The 21320-nt window shown below is 41.5% G+C and overlaps 1 protein-coding gene across 5 annotated transcripts in view; it reads right to left on the bottom strand.

Annotated features, from left to right (window-relative positions):
* Window positions 1-740: 740 nt before the first annotated feature.
* Window positions 741-21320, bottom strand: part of TXNDC16 (thioredoxin domain containing 16) — a 68697-nt gene continuing 48117 nt past the window's right edge. For all 5 annotated transcript variants that reach the window (XM_038756824.1, XM_038756827.1, XM_038756826.1 and 2 more), the window contains 9 exons: window positions 19776-19922; window positions 19122-19181; window positions 15643-15811; window positions 10195-10331; window positions 7975-8059; window positions 7011-7149; window positions 5535-5695; window positions 4535-4725; window positions 741-1938 (listed from right to left, as the gene is read on the bottom strand). In XM_038756824.1, coding sequence (XP_038612752.1) covers window positions 1673-1938; window positions 4535-4725; window positions 5535-5695; window positions 7011-7149; window positions 7975-8059; window positions 10195-10331; window positions 15643-15811; window positions 19122-19181; window positions 19776-19922 — 1355 coding nt within the window. In that variant the 3' untranslated portion in view covers window positions 741-1672. The remainder of the gene's footprint in view (window positions 1939-4534; window positions 4726-5534; window positions 5696-7010; window positions 7150-7974; window positions 8060-10194; window positions 10332-15642; window positions 15812-19121; window positions 19182-19775; window positions 19923-21320) is intronic.

The following is a 21320-nucleotide window of genomic DNA, read 5'->3' as shown; positions in this document are numbered from 1 at the left end:
GAGGACACAAAGTGATCGGGTTGTCCCACATGGGGCTCACAGTCTTAATCCCCATTTTACAGATGAGGTAACTGAGGCACAGAGAAGTTAAGTGACTTAAGCGCTTACTACGTGTCAAGCACTGTTCTAAACAACAGGGTAGATACAAATTCATCACGCCGGATACAGTCCCTGTCCCTCAGGGGCTCACAGTCCAAATAGGAGGGAGAACAGGTATCGAATCCCCATTTTGCAGCTGAGGAAACTGAGGCACAGAGAAGGTAAGTGACTTGCCCAAAATCACACCGCAGGAAAGTGGCAGAGCCGGGATTAGAACCCAGGTCCTCTGATTCCCAGGCCCAGGCTCTACTCATTAGGCAACACTGCTCCCCAAGTTACTGATCCTCCCAGAGTGTTTATCTTACTGCCAGGGAGTCAACTTAAATACAAAGAAAACTGAGCTCTCTGCCAGAAATGTATCAGATTAATTTATCTCATTGTTTTTTCATTTTTGAAATCTCATTAAATTGGGCATGAGCAGTGAATAATTCACTATGCTTACTTCGAATCAGATTTTTTTTTAATGTAAAGAATTTTGGGTCCTGGAGAGGTTTCATGAAAACCTCCCATTTCTTAAATCATTTTTCAGAAATACCATGATAATCAGTTTAGCTATTGATATTTAATCCTACCCAACCGTGAAAATAAATTTAACTAGTGACATTAAATCCTATCCAGATAGCTACATATCAGTAAGTGCATATTTTTAAAAATATCAGTTTAATGGTCAAAAACATATTTCCAATTCCTCCAACCATCACTTACCTGAAAGCCAAACAATGATTAAGTGAGATGATAATAAATTTAACTAGTGACATTAAATCCTATCCAGATAGCTACATATCAGTAAGTGCACATTTTTTAAAATATCAGTTTAATGGTCAAAAACATATTTCCAATTCCTCCAACCATCACTTACCTGAAAGCCAAACTTAATGATTAAGTGAGATGATAATAAATTTAACTAGTGACATTAAATCCTATCCAGATAGCTACATATCAGTAAGTGCATATTTTTTAAAATATCAGTTTAATTGTCAAACACATATTTCCAATTCCTCCAACCATCACTTACCTGAAAGCCAAACTTAATGATTAAGATGATAATAAATTGAACTAGTGACATTAAACCCTATCCAGATAGCTACATATCAGTAAGTGCATACTTTTTTAAAATATCATTTTAACTGTCAAACACATATTTCCAATACCTCCAACCATCTCTTACCTGAAAGCCAAACTTAATGATTAAGTGAGATGATAATAAATTTAACTAGTGACACTAAATCCTATCCAGATAGCTACATATCAGTAAGTGCATATTTTTTAAAATATCAGTTTAACTGTCAAACACATATTTCCAATACCTCCAACCATCACTTACCTGAAAGCCAAACTTAATGATTGTGAGATTAATACGGTTATTTTATAACATCCCATGTTGCCTGTAATAACACAGCCCATTCCGGGGACTGGAACTGAATTAAATTATTGCACTTATTCTCTCTAGAAACACACACACACACACACACATACACACACTTTTTGCCCCACAGTTTAAAGACACTTATATAAAAAGAGTATATTTTAAAATGTGTCAACTGCCAGGAATGCCGCCCGTCAATTCTAAATATCACAATTCGGTGTGATGCTTAGTCTGCTTTTCTACGCCTTTAAACCATCTGGTTCTTTCCCGACGCTTTATCCTCATGGATTCGATCGGTTCAGTTCTGCCCGTTGCTTTGTCTTCGTATTGTTCCTCTGTCTCCTCCTGCGGATCGGTTGTTTTCCTACAGCTAGGAGCACTCTGTGTGGGCACCTGAAGGATCATGGCATCCATCCTGCTCAGAAAGTTGTAAGCAGGAAGAGGAGGCTTCCACTCGTCATCAGGTAAAGTTGCTGGGAGAAGGATATAGTTAGAGTTTTACTACTGACTTCTGGAAAGTCGAAAGTATTTACTGAGTGCCTTCTTGTGGGTACAGCACTGCACCAAAGGCTTAAGAGAGTACAATGGAAGCAGTAGAAACAATCTTTGCACCTGAGAAGGTTGCAATCTACTGAGGAAACAGACAAATAGATGCTAAAATGATGTACAGTTAGGAAGAACACTGAAATGAATTAAACAGCTCCCTTCTGCTCAGAAAGAGTGTCTACCAAAGTGTCCAGACAAACAGGAAGGAGTTACACCCTGAAAGAACCGGGTTCATTCTCTTTAGAAAACCATATTTGAAGGAGGGAAGGCTTTATCAAAACCAGTTTCCTATTCGAAGCGATATTTCACAGTCGTGACCGCATTTTCTCATTTAAAAACAACGTGGCGTTATAGGAATAGATGGCTTTCATTAACAGGACGTGCCCAGTTGCATTTGAGCCATAAACTGTGTGTTTGGGAGTGGGCCAAAGTATCACAGTGAATTTAATGTTGGTCATGGGTTAGTAATTTAGCCATAATGGCAAACACTCCATTGGTTATGGCTATGGCATGCCTAGTTATCCCCTGAAATGCCAGAGTTCATGGTTTCAAACAAGAAATAGTCCAGGTTCAGAAAGGAACAGTTTCTACAAATATCAGGGGATAGTTCAGATAATCCAAGTACCTTAACGCTTGCACAGTAATAGAAGTCACAATCATAGTATCATATGGTATGGTATTTACTGAGCGCCTGTGGATATGATCCACTGCACAGTAATAGAAGTCACAATCATAGTATCATATGGTATGGTATTTACTGAGCACCTGTGGATATGATCCACTGTAATATGTAATTTGTATGTGACACATTCCCTGGCCACAAAGAGCTTACACCCTAATAGGTGTTTGAGTTGGAGCAGTGGTGATAATAAATAATAATAACGGCATTTTTAAACACTTACTATGTACCAGGCACTGTACTAAGCACTGGGGAAGATACAAGATCAACAAGTCGGACGCAGTCCTTGTTCCCCATGAGGCTGACAGATAAGGGTTCGTTACTTTTTGTACCAAGGAAATTTCCATTTCAGTCTCCCAGTAATTGTTGGGCCAGAGAGTTGAGTTATGTCTTAGTAATTACCTGCAAAATCTCCCTAGCAGATCTTGATGATGCACAACACAGCCTAGCCATCTGAGCATAGTGCAAAAGTCTGGAGGTCTACATTACTCCGAGTTCTCCATCTGGCTGGAGAATTGGGCAACTCACAAATCCTGCCTGCCTGGGTTATCATTAGTAAAATGTAGGATAAAATATTCAGTAACACATGCAGATGTTAAAAACAAATATTTGTAAAAATTATAAAAAAAACCCCAAACCCCACAACAATGATACTCAAAAGCTACTTACATTTTATTACTTATATTTAGTGATACACTAAATATACTACCTTCACCATTCCGGTTACTACAATTACCGAAAATATGGTACCTTCAGTACCAATAAGTTTTGACAGAGTACCTACTTGCGCCAAACACTGCACTAAACATTTGGTATGGTATAAGAAGAGATGGACGTCATGGTCCCTGCCTTCAAGAAGCTTACAATCTGACAAAATACATTTACAGATAGGTGGAAGAAGAGAAGGGAAATATGGGAGGTGACTGAATAGGAGCATAAACAGTAGAGCATGTAAATCGAGATATATAGGTGTACTGAGATTTGCCTAAGTGGTAGTAGGGTGGACATAAATCACGGGAGACGAGGGTGGGATACAATTTGGGAGAAAATGATGAGGGAAAATGTCCTCGTGTAGGAGATGTGATCTAGATGGGGAGGAGCATGATCTGGCAGATTTGAAGGGAGAAGGAGGTCCAGCCAGGAGGAAGAGCAGGAGAAAGGAAGAGTCAGAGACACACGAGTTGAAATGAGGCACAGTAAGAAAGAACAGAGAATATAATATGGGTGGACAAGGAAGACTGGATAAATTACAAGGAGAGAGATGATGACTCCCTTAGCATGCGAGTCAATGGTTAGAAGTTTCTGCTGAAAATATCAAAATGAACAGCACTCCAACAAAAAAAAAAAATGACAAAAAGTAATCTTGGGAATCCAGTCATTATAATTTGGTAGAAAAGACCTTGGAAAGGGTACCTTAGAAATTATGATTTAAAAAAAATGCCTGGTTTAATTATAACATTCACCCTGTCAGCCTTAATTCTGTCCAAAACAGGAGGATAGGAAGGAAGGAAACCACTTCCAACCTGGAGCCTGACATTTTGTGACCTGTACAACACTTGACCTGTGCTGATTTGGCCAGTGTAGCCGAAATTATGTCTAAGCTGTCCTCAGTTCACCAGATACTTTTGATCGCCTTTGACATACTCTGGCTCTGGACAACATTTTGGGCGAAGATTCCACGAATATCTTCTGCAAAGTGCAATTAATCCCTAAGTATTAAGGTTGATGGTATCAACAGGTAAACTAAAAATGGATTTTCCAACATCCTCATTAGCTCTCTGTGTAAAGTATATACAGCACAGCAGCAAGTAATGTATTCTTAAAAAAAAAATGTTCATACTTACTGGTGGGATGCTCTAGTCCAGCTTCTAATTTCTTTAGCCATGACAAAATATTTATCTCAGTAAAAGTCTGGTCTGAAGGAAACGCAAATACTTGGCCCCCTGACGGGAGATCCACCAGAACAAGAAGTGGTAGGGCCGGAGGATGGTTGAAATATACCTTCAGGATTCCTCTTCCCACAGGAGTATTTTTGCTATAAAAACAACATTTAAATATGTGTATCGATAACTTCGAAGACAATGAAAATGAGGAGAATGATAGCAATTAGCAAGAAGTCCTGGCAGAATACCACCCAAAAATGAGAGTTGTAATAAAGCTCTCCTGGAGACCATTTATGGCTGCTAACAAGAAGCGGACTCCTCACCAGCAATGTTAATAGCAAATCAGGAAATTCATTCTTAAGAAGGGGACAGTGTCTTCCTTTCTGGCAAAGATAGCCAAGTACATCAGGGCCACAGTCCAAAATTAGAGAGGCTTCCCAGGGCTAATTATTCCTTTCCAAAGGTTGGCCAAGAAGCAGAAAGAAGGCCAACTAGCTCATATGATTTTCTTTAAATTTAGCCAGTCAATACCTTCTCCCCTCATTTTACAAACTTAAAAACATACTGTTTATCCTTGAAACTATCTCGTATCACAAAATAAAACCTCAACTAACTGAATTAGGAAAAGGTTGTAGATCAGGGATAATCAAAGAACAGAAATAAACCTATTCAATATAGACGGCATGGCACACAAGTTTTTCCTCAGAAAATACTTCCCACACAATGTCCCAAATTTTTGTTCCAATACAACACAAATGCCTTTCTCCCACGAGTTAAGGACATTTCACCTGGCATCTGTGAATGGTGGAATGTGGGATTTTTTAAAAAGGAAAATAGTATCATGCTATATGTTCCCCATTGCTTCCTTAACAAAGGTCTAACAATTCATAACCATAACTTTTTCTTCAAAGTGATTGACACAGCTACATTAAGAAAACAAAATGTTCCATAACATACTTACAGGTTTAACCAGCAAGGGGTATAGTCTTCTAGGGATTTTTGTTTTACGAGGTTCAACATTTCTTTTTCATCCTCTTTATTTAAACTGCCTTCACTAAACAAAATAAGTAATGGCTTCTGAAGTCTTAAATAGGTGGGAAGATTTTCCACTGTGATTTCTGGCTGTTAAATTTTAAAAAATAGGAGGGGTAGTTAGGAAGATAGGTAACTTAAGTTGGATAATTTAGTTAAATAAAATTGAAAACTACACCTGCTTTTGCGACCCTAAAAAAGCTTATTGCTTAAGTATATGTTTCCATTTTAGAGGCTTTTCATTATTTCTCTAGTGTTCGAAGATATTACTGACTGTAATCCATTCCGTTCAAACCCAAATCTATACTGTTAGTAACTAGCAATTTTCTAAAGAGGATTACTTGCATCAACATTTCAATATTAAAATTTGAGACTCTATTTGCTCAAAAAGTACCTCAGATCTGGAAGTGACAGAAATAAACGTGACATATATGATGTTACGGACACACATAGTACAACACAGTTCAACATGTTGGGCTAGAACTCGTCTCATCTGGCTTTCTCTTGAAGTTTGAGAAGGAGGAGGGGGAGAAGGAGGAGTAGTATTTATTAAGTGCTTACTGTGTGCAGAGCACTGAACTAGTTACTGGGAGGGAATACACAGGTGGTAATTAGACACACTCAAAGATCTGTTGTTATCCTAATACCTCAAAGCAGCCATTTCAAAAATGCAATGGTATTTATGGTATTTTAATACTGTTTGAATAGCTAAACTAGCTAAAACTTTCTTCTAGCCCCCAAAACAACCCAAACAAACCCGGGGATTAACTTTGGCAGGGAAAAAGGGAAATCATGTGTGTTTTGGTTTTCAGTAAAAACACATTTTAAAATACTGATGCACTAGAACTCTGCAGCTTACAATGAGAATTAGTACAAGAGAAAGAGAGAGTACATAGATTTGGGGAGAGGGAGAAGTGCAAAGGAATGGAAGGGGAATGAACTGGGGAACGAATTCAAATGCAAATCCAGTCACTTGGAAAAACTTTTCAGAGCCCTGAACTGCAGGTGAGTAGTTTGTTGTAAAGTGTAATAGACCATTTCTATACATCACCCTGTAGCCTGGTGGGATAAAATCCCCCAACCTTCTTCAACAAAGGGGCCACCTTTGATTCCCAAGTAGCTTTCTCCCTCTCCCTCTCTCCCTTTCTCTTTCCCTCACTCCCAAAGAAGTGACACGCAACTAGGACCTCTGATCCAATTCTCCGCAACTTCAGCAGTGCTTAATAAACCCTGGGTAGCAGTCAACACTAGATATGCACAAAGTCCTATTGGATTTCACCTTCCTGATCAAAGTCGTGTGCCTGATATTGTCGACAAATTCTGGTCGATGGACAGGGTGCCGAGAATGAACAACGAGAACTTTTCTCCACAACATCAAAAACATCTCTAATTTCTGTATACTTACAAAGACTTCCAATAATGCATTTTGGACTGTTTGAATTATATCCTGAGCACTAGGATTAGAGAGCAGAATGCTCTCTATTTGGCCATCTCGGGGTCTAGCAAGCAGCAGCGCTGGAAGAGTCACAGCATATTTTTTGGACCTAGGGAAAAAGGAAGTACTGTTTAAAGACAAACCTTATATCCTGAGCATTAGAGAAAAGAAAGGGAAGAATCAGCATATCAACCTGGAGGGACAGAGATAATGATCCACAGGATAACTGGTTCTATCCCCAGAGACCAATATTTTCTTCAGTGACCGGAATAAAAGAACTAAAACCACACTCATTCAGTCTGCAGAAAGTTCCAAGACGGGAAGGGGTGGCCAGAACTTTGGAAGATCAAAAGTAGAGTTCAAAGTGACCAAACTGGAGAAGTGATTGGCATCAGAATGAAGTTCAATAAGGAGAACAGCAAGGTAGACTATCTGTGGAGAAGGCCAAATACAAAATGGGGAAAGACAATGGGGGAAAACATCTCTTAGACTAAGAGATAATTGCTGACTTCCAAGGTCACACAGCAGACGAATGGCAGAGCTGGGATTAGAACGTAGGTCCTTTCTGACTTCCAAAGGGAAAGAGAGAGAAAGAAGGAAAGAGAGAAAGAGGGCCTGTATTCCGGACTGAGGGAAGGACTCCAAGGGCAGGCCCCTTGTTTGAGGAATTCCAGGAGAAGCATAACCCCATTGAGTCCATGCTGCCTCACTCCCTTCCCATCATGGACCCTGCTGCTAAGGGACATCTTTGAGTGACATCAACCATGGCAGCTAAAACACTCCCAATCCTTCGGAAGAGAACTCATCAACACCCAATGTGATATCGACTGCCCCTATGTCTTCACACCCAGTTTGTGAGTGTGTGGAGATGAGTCTCAAACATATTCTGTATTATTTGATTATGTTTTTGGTAACTGTAAACAGAAAAACTTACAGGACCAAAGCATCTTCTTTAGAATAGATTCCAAAAATGGCATATCCTTTCAGGCTGTTCGCTGCTTCAATGAAGGCTTCTTTTGCTATAAACACACAGTTATACAAAGATAAGTATCTGCTCTCTTTTAAATTGTGCAGTCCAGCAATAGAGGTCTTCAGCGTTATTATCAATAGCATTTATTAGGTACAAAGCCACTGTACTAAGTGCTTAGGAGAGTTTACCCAAAGATCCAAGACTGCTGTCCTCCTGGAGCTTACAGTTTAAGGGGGCGAAAAGACAAAAGCTATAATTCATTCATTCATTCAATCGTATTTATTGAGCGCTTACTGTGTGCAGAGCACTGTACTAAGCGCTTGGGAAGTACAAGTTGGCAACATATAGAGACGGTCCCTACCCAACAACGGGCTCACAGTCTAGAAGGGGGAGACAGGCAACAAAACAAAACATGTGGTCAGGTGTCAAGTCATCAGAATAAATAGAAGTAAAGCTAGACGCACATCACTGACAAAATAAATAGTAAATATGTACAATGTAAATATGTACAAGTAAAATAAATAGAGTAATAAATCTGTACAAACATACACAGGTGCTGTGGGGAAGGGAAGGAGATAGGGCGGGGGGGATGGGGAGGGGGAGAGGAAAAGGGGAGCTCAGTCTGGGAAGGCCTCCTGCAGGAGGTGAGCTCTTTATAAAACAGAGGGGTTTTTTGGTTTTCAAGTATCGCTATTAGGAATCCAATGGCTCATTTAGAGGTTCTGTTTTTCAAGTGAGAAAAAGGGACCAGGTTCCTTTAGGGGGTCTCTCCTACAAGAAGGGAGCTCATAATCCAAAAGTACTTTATTCTGAATAAAAGCAATACAACTTGTGAAGATTAAAACTGGAAATATGAAAACAATAGGGCACAATTTAGCAAGGAGAGAGTGACACCTAGAACACAAGTGGAGAACTACTTTGAAAAAAGAAATCTGAATAAGATCCATCCCCCTCGATGTGATCAGTGGTGAAACTTGAAGATGGGGTCCACAGGTTGGGAAGACACCCTGGACAGGGTTGAGAAAAGAGAAGGGTCTTAGGAAGGAGTTTTAATCTCTGCCCTTGCCTCATGGCTGGCCAGGAAAATTTGCTCCCACAGATGGACTGAAGTGTCTGGAACCTGTGTCCAATCTGATTAACTTTTATCGACCCCAGTGCTTAGAACAGTACTTGGCACATAGTAAGCACTTAAAGAGACCCACAATTATTAGCATTCTGGCTGGTTCAGGAAAACTGGCCCCCACAGAAGGACCGAGGTGGTATAGAAATGGAAGAGCAGTGACTTCCAATTCCTTCCCTAGGCTGGGGGTAACCCAGCTACCCAGCTGCTGGGAAGCAGCGTGGCTCAGTGGAAAGAGCCCGGGCTCTGGAGTTAGAGGTCAGGGGTTCAAATCCCGGCTCCACCAATTGTCATCATCATCATCATCAATCGTATTTATTGAGCGCTTACTATGTGCAGAGCACTGTACTAAGCGCTTGGGAAGTACAAATTGGCAACATATAGAGACAGTCCCTACCCAACAGTGGGCTCACAGTCTTAAAGGGGGAGACAGAGAACAAACCAAACATACTAACAAAATAAAATAAATAGAATAGATATGTACAAATAAAATAAATAAATAAATAATTTTCAGCTGTGTGACCTTGGGCAAGTCACTTGACTTCCCTGTGCCTCAGTTCCCTCCTCTGTAAAATGAGGGTGAAGACTGTGAGCCCCCCGTGGGACAACCTGATCACCTTGTAACCTCCCCAGCGCTTAGAACAGTGCTTTCACATAGTAAGCGCTTAATAAATGCCATTATTATTATTATTACCAGCCCTGTTCTACTCCCAATCTGCGTTTAATGAATACCACTGATAACAACGATACACCTGACCGGAGAGGAAAAGACATACAAAGGAAAACGAGATGACTTTTCTGAAATGCCAACTAGAAACTGAATTTTTAAGAAGGTGGTTATGTACAAAACGCTATGTCAGAAAGCAACAAACACCCACCAAGAACAGTGAATGACTTTCGTAGAGGAGTGCAATATCAATAGGTAGCCTGCACCCTGAAAGCAATTATTATTATAAGAGCCTGCATTTCAGGTAAGGAAATAGTCATTCAGTTCTAAAATAAGAAACAGAGAGTTTTTAAAAATACATCTCGTGTCTCTGTGAAATTTCAAGTTGTGTTTTTACCTTCTGTCATGCTTGAGTTAAATAGTCCCAGAACGGATACACTCCAATAGGATGTCAAATCGGTATCTGACTTCCCACTTAGATATTCTTCAGCTTCTTCAATACTGCCTATCGTCAGTGGACAGGAGAGCCTGTTGCTGAATGATGGGTTTTAAAAAAGATGTTTCAACTTGTTAAAAAATAAAATAACAAGGAAGGTGGACTTAATATCGACAAAGTCCCTGAATTTAAATAGCAGGTTCATTTTTTCTCCTATTTCTGGACTTATATGAAATGAGATGTTCCAAAGACCTCACAAACTCCTTCCATCTATCTCCTTCCCATATCACTCCAATATGCATAAGAGGATTTTTAAAAAGTCACAAATCACAGTCAGGTGATTATACGATTGCTTTTCACATTTAAAGGGTTAGGAGTTTTGAAAGTCATCCATGTACCAAAAAAATCTTGTGTGCTTTTTGGCAATGGAGGGCTTCCAGTTCCATTTCTTCACTGTATAAACTTTTTACAATCAATAAATCAGTGGTACTTACTGAGCGCATATTGCATGCAGAGCCCCGTACTAAGTCAATCGTATTTACTGAGCGCTTGTTGTGTGCAGAGCTCTGCACCAAACGTTGGGGAGAGTACAATATAACAGACGTATTCCCTGCCCACAACAAGCTAACAGCCTAGGGGGGAGACGGGCAATAATATAAATAAATTATGTTATGTATATAAGAGCTGTGGGGATGGGGCTGGGATGAATAAAGGGAGCAGGTCAGGGTGATGCAGAAGGGATTGGGCAAACAGGAAATGAAGGCTTAGTCAGAGAAGGTCTCTTGGAGGGCTTTGAAGCCGGGGAGAGTAAATTATCTAACGGATATGAAAAGGGAAAGCATTCCAGGTCAGAGATAGGATGTGGGCGAGAAGTCAGCGGTGAGATAGACGAGATAGAGGTACAGTGAGTAGGTAGGCACTGAGGAGCAAAGTGTGTGTATTACGTGGGCTGTATTACGTGACTAGCAAGGTGAGGTAGGAGGGGGCGAGGTGATTGAGTGCTTTAAAGCCGAAGGTAAGGAGTTCCTGTTTGATGAGAAGGTGGAAGAGCAACCAATCACTGGAAGTTCTTGAGTAGTGGGGAAATATGGACTGAATGTTTTGTGCAGAAAAATGATCCGGGCAGCAGAGTGAATGAAGTACGAGCTGGAGTGGGGAGAGACAGGAGGCAGGGAGGTCAGCAAGGAGGCTGATACAGTAGTCGACGCAGGATAGGATAAGTGTTTGGTTTAACGTTAGCATTTTGGATGGAAAAGAAGGGGCGGATTTTAGCGATGTTGTGAAAGTTTGACCGACAGAATTTAGTGAGATTGAACATGCGGGCTGAATGAGAAAGAGGAGTTGAGGATTATGCCAAGGTTACAGCCTTGTGAGACAGGAAGGATGGTGTGCTGTCTACAGTAATGGGAGAATCAGGGGAAAGACAGGGTTTGGGTGAAAAGATAGCCCAGTGTGGGCAGGGATTGTCTCTCTTTATTACTGAATTGTACTTTCCAAGCACTTAGCACAGTGTGCTGCACACAGTAAGTGCTCAGTAAATATGAATGAAAATGAGGAATTCTGTTTTGGACATGCTAAGTATGAGGTAACAACGGGACATCCAAGTAGAGATGTCTTTGAAGGCAGGAGGAAATGCAAGACTGCAGAAAGGGAGAGAAATCAGGGCTGGAGATGGAGATTTGGGAATCACCCACACAGAAGTGGGAGTTGAAGCCAAGGGAGGGAATGAGTTCTCCAAGGGAGTGGGTCTAGATGGAGAATAGAAGGGGACCCAGAACTGAACCTTGAGGGACTCTTTGAGAAGCAATGTGGCTCAGTGGAAAGAGCATGGGCTTTGGAATCAGAGGTCATGGGTTCAAATCCTGGCTCCGCCACATGTCTGCTGTGTGACCTTGGGCAAGTCACTTCACTTCTCGGAGCCTGTTACCTCATCCGTAAAATGGGGATTAAGACTGTGAGCACCCCCGTGGGACAATCTGATCACCTGGTATCCCCCAGAGCGCTTAGAACAGTGCTTTGCACATAGTAAGTGCTTAACAAATGCCATCATCATTATTATTATTATTATTATTATTATTATTATTATTACCTACAGTTAGGGGGCAGGAGGCAGAGGAGGAGCCCACGAAAGAATGAGTGGTAAGAGAGGGCAGTGTCAGTGAAGTGAGGTTGGATAATGATTACAGGAGAAGGGAGTGGTTGAAAGTGTTGAAGGCAGCTGAGAGGCTGAGGAGGATTACAAAGGAATAGAGGCTGTTGGATTTGGCAAAAAGGAGAACATTTGTGACTTCTGAGAGGGCGGTTTCTGTGGAGTGAGGGGGATGAAAACCAGATTGGAGGGGATCAAGGAGAGAAATGAAGGAGAGGAATTTGAGACAGCAGGTGTAGACCACTCACGCAATGAGTTTGGAGAGGAATGGTAGGAGGAAGGTTGAGGACTCGTGGGACCAAGGGAGAGTTTTTATTAGGAGAGGGAAGACATGAGCATGTTTGAAAGCAGTGGGGAAGAAGCCACTGGACAGCAAACAGTTGAAGGTGGTGGTCAGGATGCTTGGTAAACGGTACAGCTCTACACTGTAAGCTCGTTGTGGGTACGGAATGTGTCTGTTCACTGTTGCACTGTATTCTCCCAACCGCTTAGTACAGTGCTCTGCATGCAGTAAGCACTCAATAAGTACAAATGAATGAATGAATGAATGGTAGCATACAGAACAATAAAGTGGGCAAACACAATCCCTGCCCAAAAGGAACTTACAGTCTAGAGGGGAGAACGGATGTTAAAATACGTCACAATCAGGCGAAATGGGAGATTATAAGGATATGAACATAAGTGTTGTGTGGGTGAATATCAAGTGCTTAACGGTTACTGATCCAAGCGTACAGGTGATGCAGAAGCAGGGCAAACGGGAAAATGAGGGTTTAATCAATCAATCAATCGTATTTATTGAGTGCTTACTGTGTGCAGAGCACTGTACTAAGCGCTTGGGAAGTACAAGTTGGCAACATATAGAGACGGTCCCTACCCAACAGGGGGCTCACAGTCTAGAAGGGGGAGACAGGGAACAAAACCAAACATATTAACAAAATAAAATAAAAATAGATATGTACAAGTAAAATAGAGTAATAAATATGTACAAACATATATACATATATACAGGTGCTGTGGGGAAGGGAAGGAGGTAAGGTTGGGGGGGATGGAGAGGGGGAGGAGGGGGAGAGGAAGGAGCGGGCTCAGTCTGGGAAGGCCTCCTGGAGGAGGTGAGATCTCCTTAGGGCTCACAGTCTTAATCCCCATTTTACAGCAGAGGTAAGTGATGCCCAGAGAAGTGAAGTGACTTGCCCAAAGTCACACAGACAGGTGGCGGAGGCGGGATTAGAACCCAGGTCCTCTTTGACTCCCAGACTCATGCTCCATCTGCTTGGCTGGGAGGCCTCCTGGAGGAGGTGAGCTCTCAATAGGGCCTTGTCTGGGAAGGCCTCTTGTAGGAGATGTGATTTTAGTATGACTTAAAGGGTGGAGAGATTATAATACTAATAATGATGGCATTTGTTGTGCCCAGGGCTTTGCACATAGTAAGCGCTTAATAAATGCCATCATTATTATTATTATTAAGCGCTTACTATGTGCGAAGCCCTGTTCTAAGCGCTAGTAGGGATACAGTGCGATCAGGTTGTCCCACGTGGGGCTCCCAGTCTTCATCCCCATCTTCCAGATGAGGGAACTGAGGCCCAGAGAAGTGAAGTGACTTGTCCAAAGTCACCCAGCTGATAAGTGGCGGAGCCAGGATTAGAACCCATGACCTCTGACTCCCAAGCCCGGGCTGTTTCCACTGAGCCACGCTGCTTCTATACTGCGAGCCCGTTGTTGGGCAGGGACTGTCCCTATCTGTTGCCGAACTGGACTTTCCAAGTGCTTGGTACAGTGCTCTGTACACAGTAAGCACTCAATAAATACAACTGAATGAATGAATATATCTATAATTCTATTTATTTATATTGATGCTATTGATGCCTGTCTACTTGTTTTGATGTCTGTCTCCTCCTTCTAGACTGTGAGCCCATTGTTGGGCAAGGATTGTCTATCTGTTGCCGAACTGGACTTTCCAAGCGCTTAGTACAGTGCTCTGCACACAGTTAGCGCTCAATAAATGACTGAATAAACAAATCTATCTGATATGAAGGAGTTCCATGCCAGAGGGAGGATGTGGGCAAGGGGTTGATGGTGAGATAGAGGAGATCAAGTTACAGTTAATAAATTGGCTTTAAAGGAGTGAAGTGTGGGGGCTGCGTTGTAGCAGATCACTGAGGCAAAGAAGGAGGGGGAGAGGCAACTGAAAGTCTTAGAAAGGAAGGTAAGGAGTTTCTAGTTGATGAGGAGATGAATGGACAACTATTAGAGGTTTCTGAGGAGTGGGGAGACACGAACTGAACATTTTCTTAAAAAAATGATCCGGGCAGCAAAGTGAAGCATGGACTGGAGTGGGGAGAGAGGGGAGGCAGGGAGGTCAACGAGGAGGCTGACACAGTAGCCAAGGTGGGATTTTTATTAGTATTTGGGTCAGCGTGGTAGGAGTTTGGGTGGCGAGGAATGGGATTCTAGAGATTCTGTGAAGGCTGAATGACAGGTTTTATTACAGATTAAATATGTGGGTTGAATGAGAGAGATCAGTCTAGGAAATTGCCAAAGTTTCAGGCTTTGAGACAGGGAGGGTAGTGGTGTTGCCTTCAGTGATGGGAAAGTTAAGGAGAGGACAAGGTTTGTGAGGGAAGAATAGGAGCTCCGCTTTGGATGTGTTCAGTTTGAGTGTTGGTGGGACATACAAGTAGAGGTGTCCTGAAGGCAGGAGGAAATGAGAGACTGCACAGAAGGAGAGAGGTCAGGGCTGGAGAGGTACATTTGGGAATCATCTGGGTAGAGATGATTGTTGAGGCCATGGGAGAGAATGAGTTGCCCAAGGAAGTGAGTATAGATGGAAACTAGAAAGGGACCTAGAACTGAGTCCTGAAGGAAACACACACACACACACGTGTGTGTATATATATATATATATATATATATATATATATATATATATATATATATATGCATACATAGGGAAGGAGTCAAGAGGAGGAGCCTGGAAAAGAGAATGAGAAGGTATAACCAGACGAATAGGAGTATAGATGGAAACTAGAAAGGGACGTAGAACTGAGTCCTGAAGGAAACACAAACACACACACACACACACACACACACACACACACACACACAAGTATATATATATATATAGGGAGGGAGTCAAGAGGAGGAGCCTGCAAAAGAGAATGAGAAGGTATAGCCAGACAAAGAGGAGTATTCAATCACAAATAATCACATTTCCTCTGTATTTTAGAACATCTTTAGGAGTCAGTCATGTATCTTATACTTACAGCAGTATGAATCTTAGTACATCTTCTGTTCCTAACATGCCAGTATAAGTTACTGGTTTCTCTCCTTTCTGGTAAAATTTTATAAGGGGAAATTCTGTGATATTTTCCTTGGTACAAACATCAGACCAGTGTCCACAGTTTACTCTCAATAGCATAATGCTAGGTGCTCCTAAATAAAAGAAAAAACGGTTATTCTAGCTAAAGAAAATAAAAGATTCTGAAGTTTCAGGGAACTCAATACAGTACTTATTAAATTGGAAAACAGTACGTTTACTATTGTAAGTTGTTCATAAGAAATTGTTATGAGCACAAGTGTGCTTTCTAATGTATTAAGTTTACTGAAGGGAAATTCCAACAAATGTACTTTCTAATGTATTAAATGAGAAGCAGCATGGCTCAGTGGAGAAGAGCGCGGGCTTTGGAGTCAGAGGTCATGGGTTCAAACCCCGGCTCCGCCAATTGTCAGCTGTGTGACTTTGGGCAAGTCATTTAACTTCTCTGGGCCTCGGTTACCTCATCTGGAAAATGGGGATTGAGACTGTGAGCCCCACGTGGGACAACGTGATCACCTTGTAACCTCCCCAGCGCTTAGAACAGTGCTTTGCACATAGTAAGCGCTTAATAAATGCCATTATATATATACATAAATATATATATAAATTATATATTATATATTATATATTATTATTATATTATAATATATTATATATTATATTATATTATATAAATATAATATAAATATATATAATATATATATTAAGTTTACGAAAGGGAAATTCCAACCACTACACATGCTACTTATTTCTGTTCCTTACTAAAGCATGTCCCCTGCATCCTACAAGCCCGAAATACTGGAAGAAAATGGAAAAAAAAAATGAATACTTGCTGCCACCCTGTGGCACTGATCTTTCTCCAGTATTTCCCAAGGTGTTTGAAATGAACTCAATCTAACAGGTCTCCATCAATGTAACATCTGCTGAGTGAATAGCTAAACTAGATTCTTGAAGGCCACATTAAAAAAATAGAATTCCCACCTCCTAGTAATTACTAATCCGGCAAGGGAGAAGAGATGAAAAGAGATGAAAGAGAAGAAGCGCGGCTCAGTGGAAAGAGCCCGGGCTTTGAAGTCGGACGTCATGGGTTCAAACCCCGCCTCCGCCACTTGTCAGCGGTGTGACTTTGGGCAAGTCGCTTCACTTCTCTGGGCCTCAGTTACCTCATCTGGAAAACGGGGATGAAGGCTGTGAGCCCGCCGTGGGACAACCTGATCACCTTGTAACCTCCCCAGCGCTTAGAACAGTGCTTTGCACATAGTAAGCACTTAATAAATGTCATCATCATTATTATTATCATTACCTGTATACCCACAACGACCTAACAGACAGTGTGGGCCAGTGGAAAGAGCAAGGGCTTGGGAGTCGGAAGGACCTGGATTCTAATCCCAGCTCTGCCACTTTTTTTTTATGATGGCATTTATTAAGCGCTTACTATGTGCAAAGCACTGTTCTAAGCGCTGGGGAGGTTACAAGTTGACCAGATTGTCCCACGGGGGGCTCACAGTCTTAATCCCCATTTCACAGATGAGGTAACTGAGGCACAGAGAAGTGGAGGCCTACCCAGACTGAGCCCCTTCCTTCCTCTCTCCCTTGTCCCCCTCTCCATCCCCCCATCTTACCTCCTTCCCTTCCCCACAGCACCTGTATATATGTATATATGTTTGTACATATTTATTACTCTATTTATTTATTTATTTTACTTGTACATATCTATTCTATTTATTTTACTTTGTTAGTATGTTTGGTTTTGTTCTGTCACCCCCTTTTAGACTGTGAGCCCACTATTGGGTAGGGACTGTCTCTATATGTTGCCAACTTGTACTTCCCAAGCGCTTAGTACAGTGCTCTGCACACAGTAAGTGCTCAATAAATACGATTGATGATGATGATGATGAAATGACTTGCCCAAAGTCACCCAGCTGACAATTGGCGGCGCCAGGATTTGAACCCATGACCTCTGACTCCAAAGCCCAAGCTCTTTCCATTGAGCCACGCTGCTTCGCTGCCACTTGTCTGCAGTGTGACCCTGGGCAAGTCACTTAACTTCTCTGTGCCTCATTTACCTCATCTGTAAAATGGGGACTAATACTGTGAGCCCCACGAGGGCCTGTGTCCAACCTGATTAGCTTGTGTTTACCCCAGCACTGGCAATAGTGCCTGGCAATAGAGCACTTAACAAATATCATTTAAATTTTAAAAACTACCTAATTACTTAAAAAGTAATTAAAGCAGGTAATTGCACAGGTTTTTTTTATTGCTTTAGGGACATTTTCTTCGTACAAAAGTAGAGACATCAAGTAGGACAGATGCCTTGATTGGAGTGCAATCACAAAATGATCGATTCCAAGATCCCAAGGGAAGGGAGGAAGAAGGTCAGATGAAGGAAATGGACCTTGAGAAAGAAAATGTAACAGGTTTTGTGCTGCAGAAAGGATCTAATGGAAGGAAAGTCTAAAAGACAAAGGAAATCTTGAAAGTCAGCTTATCTTCAAAAGCACAATTCTATAGGCTCAGGAATAAATTATTCCAGTACAGAAGAAAAAGGAAAACAGCTTGTCAAAATTGACCAAACTGAGATCCCTTAAAATACTGGAGGTGAAAATGGAAAAAGCTACAAAGAGTGAAAATTGGGCCAAATCACTAAAGAACTACGTAAAAGCAGGAAGAGAAAGGCAAAAGCTGAAAAGGAGATAAATTAGCAGGTGATATAAAAGAAAAAATTCAAAAATATTGGGCAAAAAGAGGAGGGATAGGGAAAATGTACCAGAGTTTGGCCGTGAAAATGTTTAGACCCCTAATGGAAAGGGAATGGAGGTCAGGGACAGCAGGGGAAATGGGAAACTTATTTGAGCAGCACCTGAGACTTGGGAACGACATTTTCCAGAAGCCTAAGGCCCCCGCTAAAATTTCAACCGCATCTTTTCCTCTCATGCCCCAAAATGTGTTCCTGAATTAGAAAGTCAGCATGGGGAAATACCCCCATCAAGCAAAAAGTCACGCCTGCACCAGGTGTCAACCACCATCAACCTCAACATACCTATGTCCTTAACACCAAACAGGTCAGAAGAGATTTAAGGATAGAGGACAGCAGGGTAACAAGAAGACTGAAAGGAGACATAATGCTAGCCAGGAGGGCAAGGTGAACAAAGTCTCAAACACTGTGATAGCAGTGGAGTGCTTAGAATAGTGTCTGGCACATAGTAAGCATTTAACAAATACCATAATTACTATTATTAGAAAAGCAAGAAATCCAGAGGGAGGAGCTAACTGCCCTTCCAGAGTCTTTACTTCCCTACCACACCTATCAGGGGAGACAAGCCACTTACAGACTGTGGTAAGAGGCCTGCAGACCACCCCGAGTGAGATGTTTTAGAACAATTTGCAACTCCGAAATGACTGAGAATGCCCACCGGGGCACTTTACCTTTTAATTTAATTGCCACATCTACATAGGACTGCAAAAATGCCAAGGACACAGCTTCCCCTGCAAGTAAAAAAACAACATTTGAGTAATTCTGGATTTTATACACGGTGTTTGACTTAAGTAAACTCCTTGATGTCTCCAACTCGCTTTTTGTAATCCCAACATAAAAGGAAAAGAACTGTAATCTCTTGTGGCCTTCTGTCAAACTGTCGCTTCCATCCCAAAAATATTTTTTTGTTGAGGCCTTCCCCTTTGTCAAATTGGCAAGTAAAATTAAGCTATTCTTAAACTCACTTTCGTTCATTAAAAAATCTGATGTCATTTTAAAAAAACGAATCGTCTGTTTTCCAAATAGTGAATTTTCCAAATTGTCCTATAATTTTTATTTTGATAAGATGCTACCCTTACATTTGAACTACTTATTTCAATACCTTATTCACTTGAAAGTTCTAAGTTCTTGAGAGCAATGAAAGATTCAGAATCAGTTCTTCAGTTATGAACCATTTCTGTACGCCTAGTCTATCCAGAGGACTGCTAGCACCAAAATACGGTGACTTTAACATATGGCTCCTACGCTGTAAGAAATATATCTCCTCTTGGTTTAACGTTTACCATCTTCAATGAAATTAGCATAATGTGAAGGTGCACACTCACAACTAGCATAGAATAATACAATGCTGGCAGATGTCCCCAATATTGTAGCGTTGAATGTTTCCTCAGTCAATTCTACTATGAGCTCCAAAGGTAATTCTCGCTTCCTATCTCTGTAAACAGTTTCGACCACCTGGTCGTCCTGAACATCTGTAGTGATTTAAAAGAAGAAAATGCAAATGTATTAACATTTAACTTGAAAGCATTCCTGTTAAAATATGATCAGTGGCGTTATCTCCAACAGTGAAGTATTACCATCACCATCAGTGGTATTTATTGAGCACTTATTATGTGCAGAGCACTGTGCTAGCCACTTGGGAGAGTACAACAGAGAAGCAGCGTGGCTCAGTGGAAAGAGCACGGGCTTTGGAGTCAGAGGTCATGGGTTCAAATCCCAGCTCCGCCAGTTGTCAGCTGTGTGACTCTGGGCAAGTCACTTAACTTCTCTGTGCCTCAGTTACCTCATCTGTAAAATGCGGATTAAGACTGTGAGCCCCCCGTGGGACAACCTGATCACCTTGTAACCTCCCCAGCACTTAGAACTGTGCTTTGCACATAGTAAGCGCTTAATAAATAAATGCCATCATTAATCCTGGCTCTGCCGCTAGTCTGCTATGAGACCTTGGGTGAGTCATTTAACTTCTCTGTGTCTCAGGGACTTCATCTGTAAAAATGGGGATTAAGACTGTGAGCCCATGTGCTCCAGGGACTGTGTCCAACCCAATTTCCTTGTATCCACCCCAGCGCTTAGTACGGTGCCTGGTACATAGTACGTGCTTAGCAAATACACAATTATTATTTAGTTGGGCAGATGCATCCCCTGTCCAAAACATGCAGCATCACTTCGATACACATTATAGAATTCACTGATAATCAATTCTAATATGCCCCATCTTATATACTATTGTTGGGATGCATTTTGGGGGATGTGCCTTGAGTCTTTCATACCATGATACTATTTAATGCAGTAAAAGGCTGATTTACTAAATGCATCCAATGGCTTGTAGGCTCCTGGAGGGCAAGGATTGTGTCTAACTATTCCAATGTTCTCTTCCAATTACTTAACACAATGCTCTGGACTGTAAGCTAGCTGTGGGCAGGGAACATGGCTACCATTTCTGTTATAGTGTACTCTCCCCCAAGCACTTAGTATCCTGCTCTGCCAACAGTAAGCACTCAATAAAAAGTCACATCTCCTCCAAGAGGCCTTCCCCAATTAAGCCCTCCTTTACCCGGCTGGATCTCCTGTCTGCGTAATCTACGCATTTGGATCTGTGACCTCTGTACATTTGATACTCCCTCCACGCCCAACCCCACAGCATTTATGTGCATATCTTTAAATTATATATTACAAATTACTTATCTATTCAAATGAGTGTCTGCCTCTCCCTCTAGACCTGTAAACTCATAATAGGCAGGGAACAGATCTGCTAATTCTGTTGTACTCTCTCAGGTGCTTAGTACAGTGCTTAACTTGATTGACTGACTGCTCTGCACACAGTAAGCATTCAATATATAAAATGGAGTAGTTGAAAGAATTGATGCAGC

Source organism: Tachyglossus aculeatus, chromosome 14 (genome assembly GCF_015852505.1).
Source record: "Tachyglossus aculeatus isolate mTacAcu1 chromosome 14, mTacAcu1.pri, whole genome shotgun sequence".
NCBI classification, from domain to species: Eukaryota; Metazoa; Chordata; class Mammalia; order Monotremata; family Tachyglossidae; genus Tachyglossus; species Tachyglossus aculeatus.
Note: the sequence above shows the minus strand (reverse complement) of the source record. Positions and strands in the feature narration are given on the sequence as shown.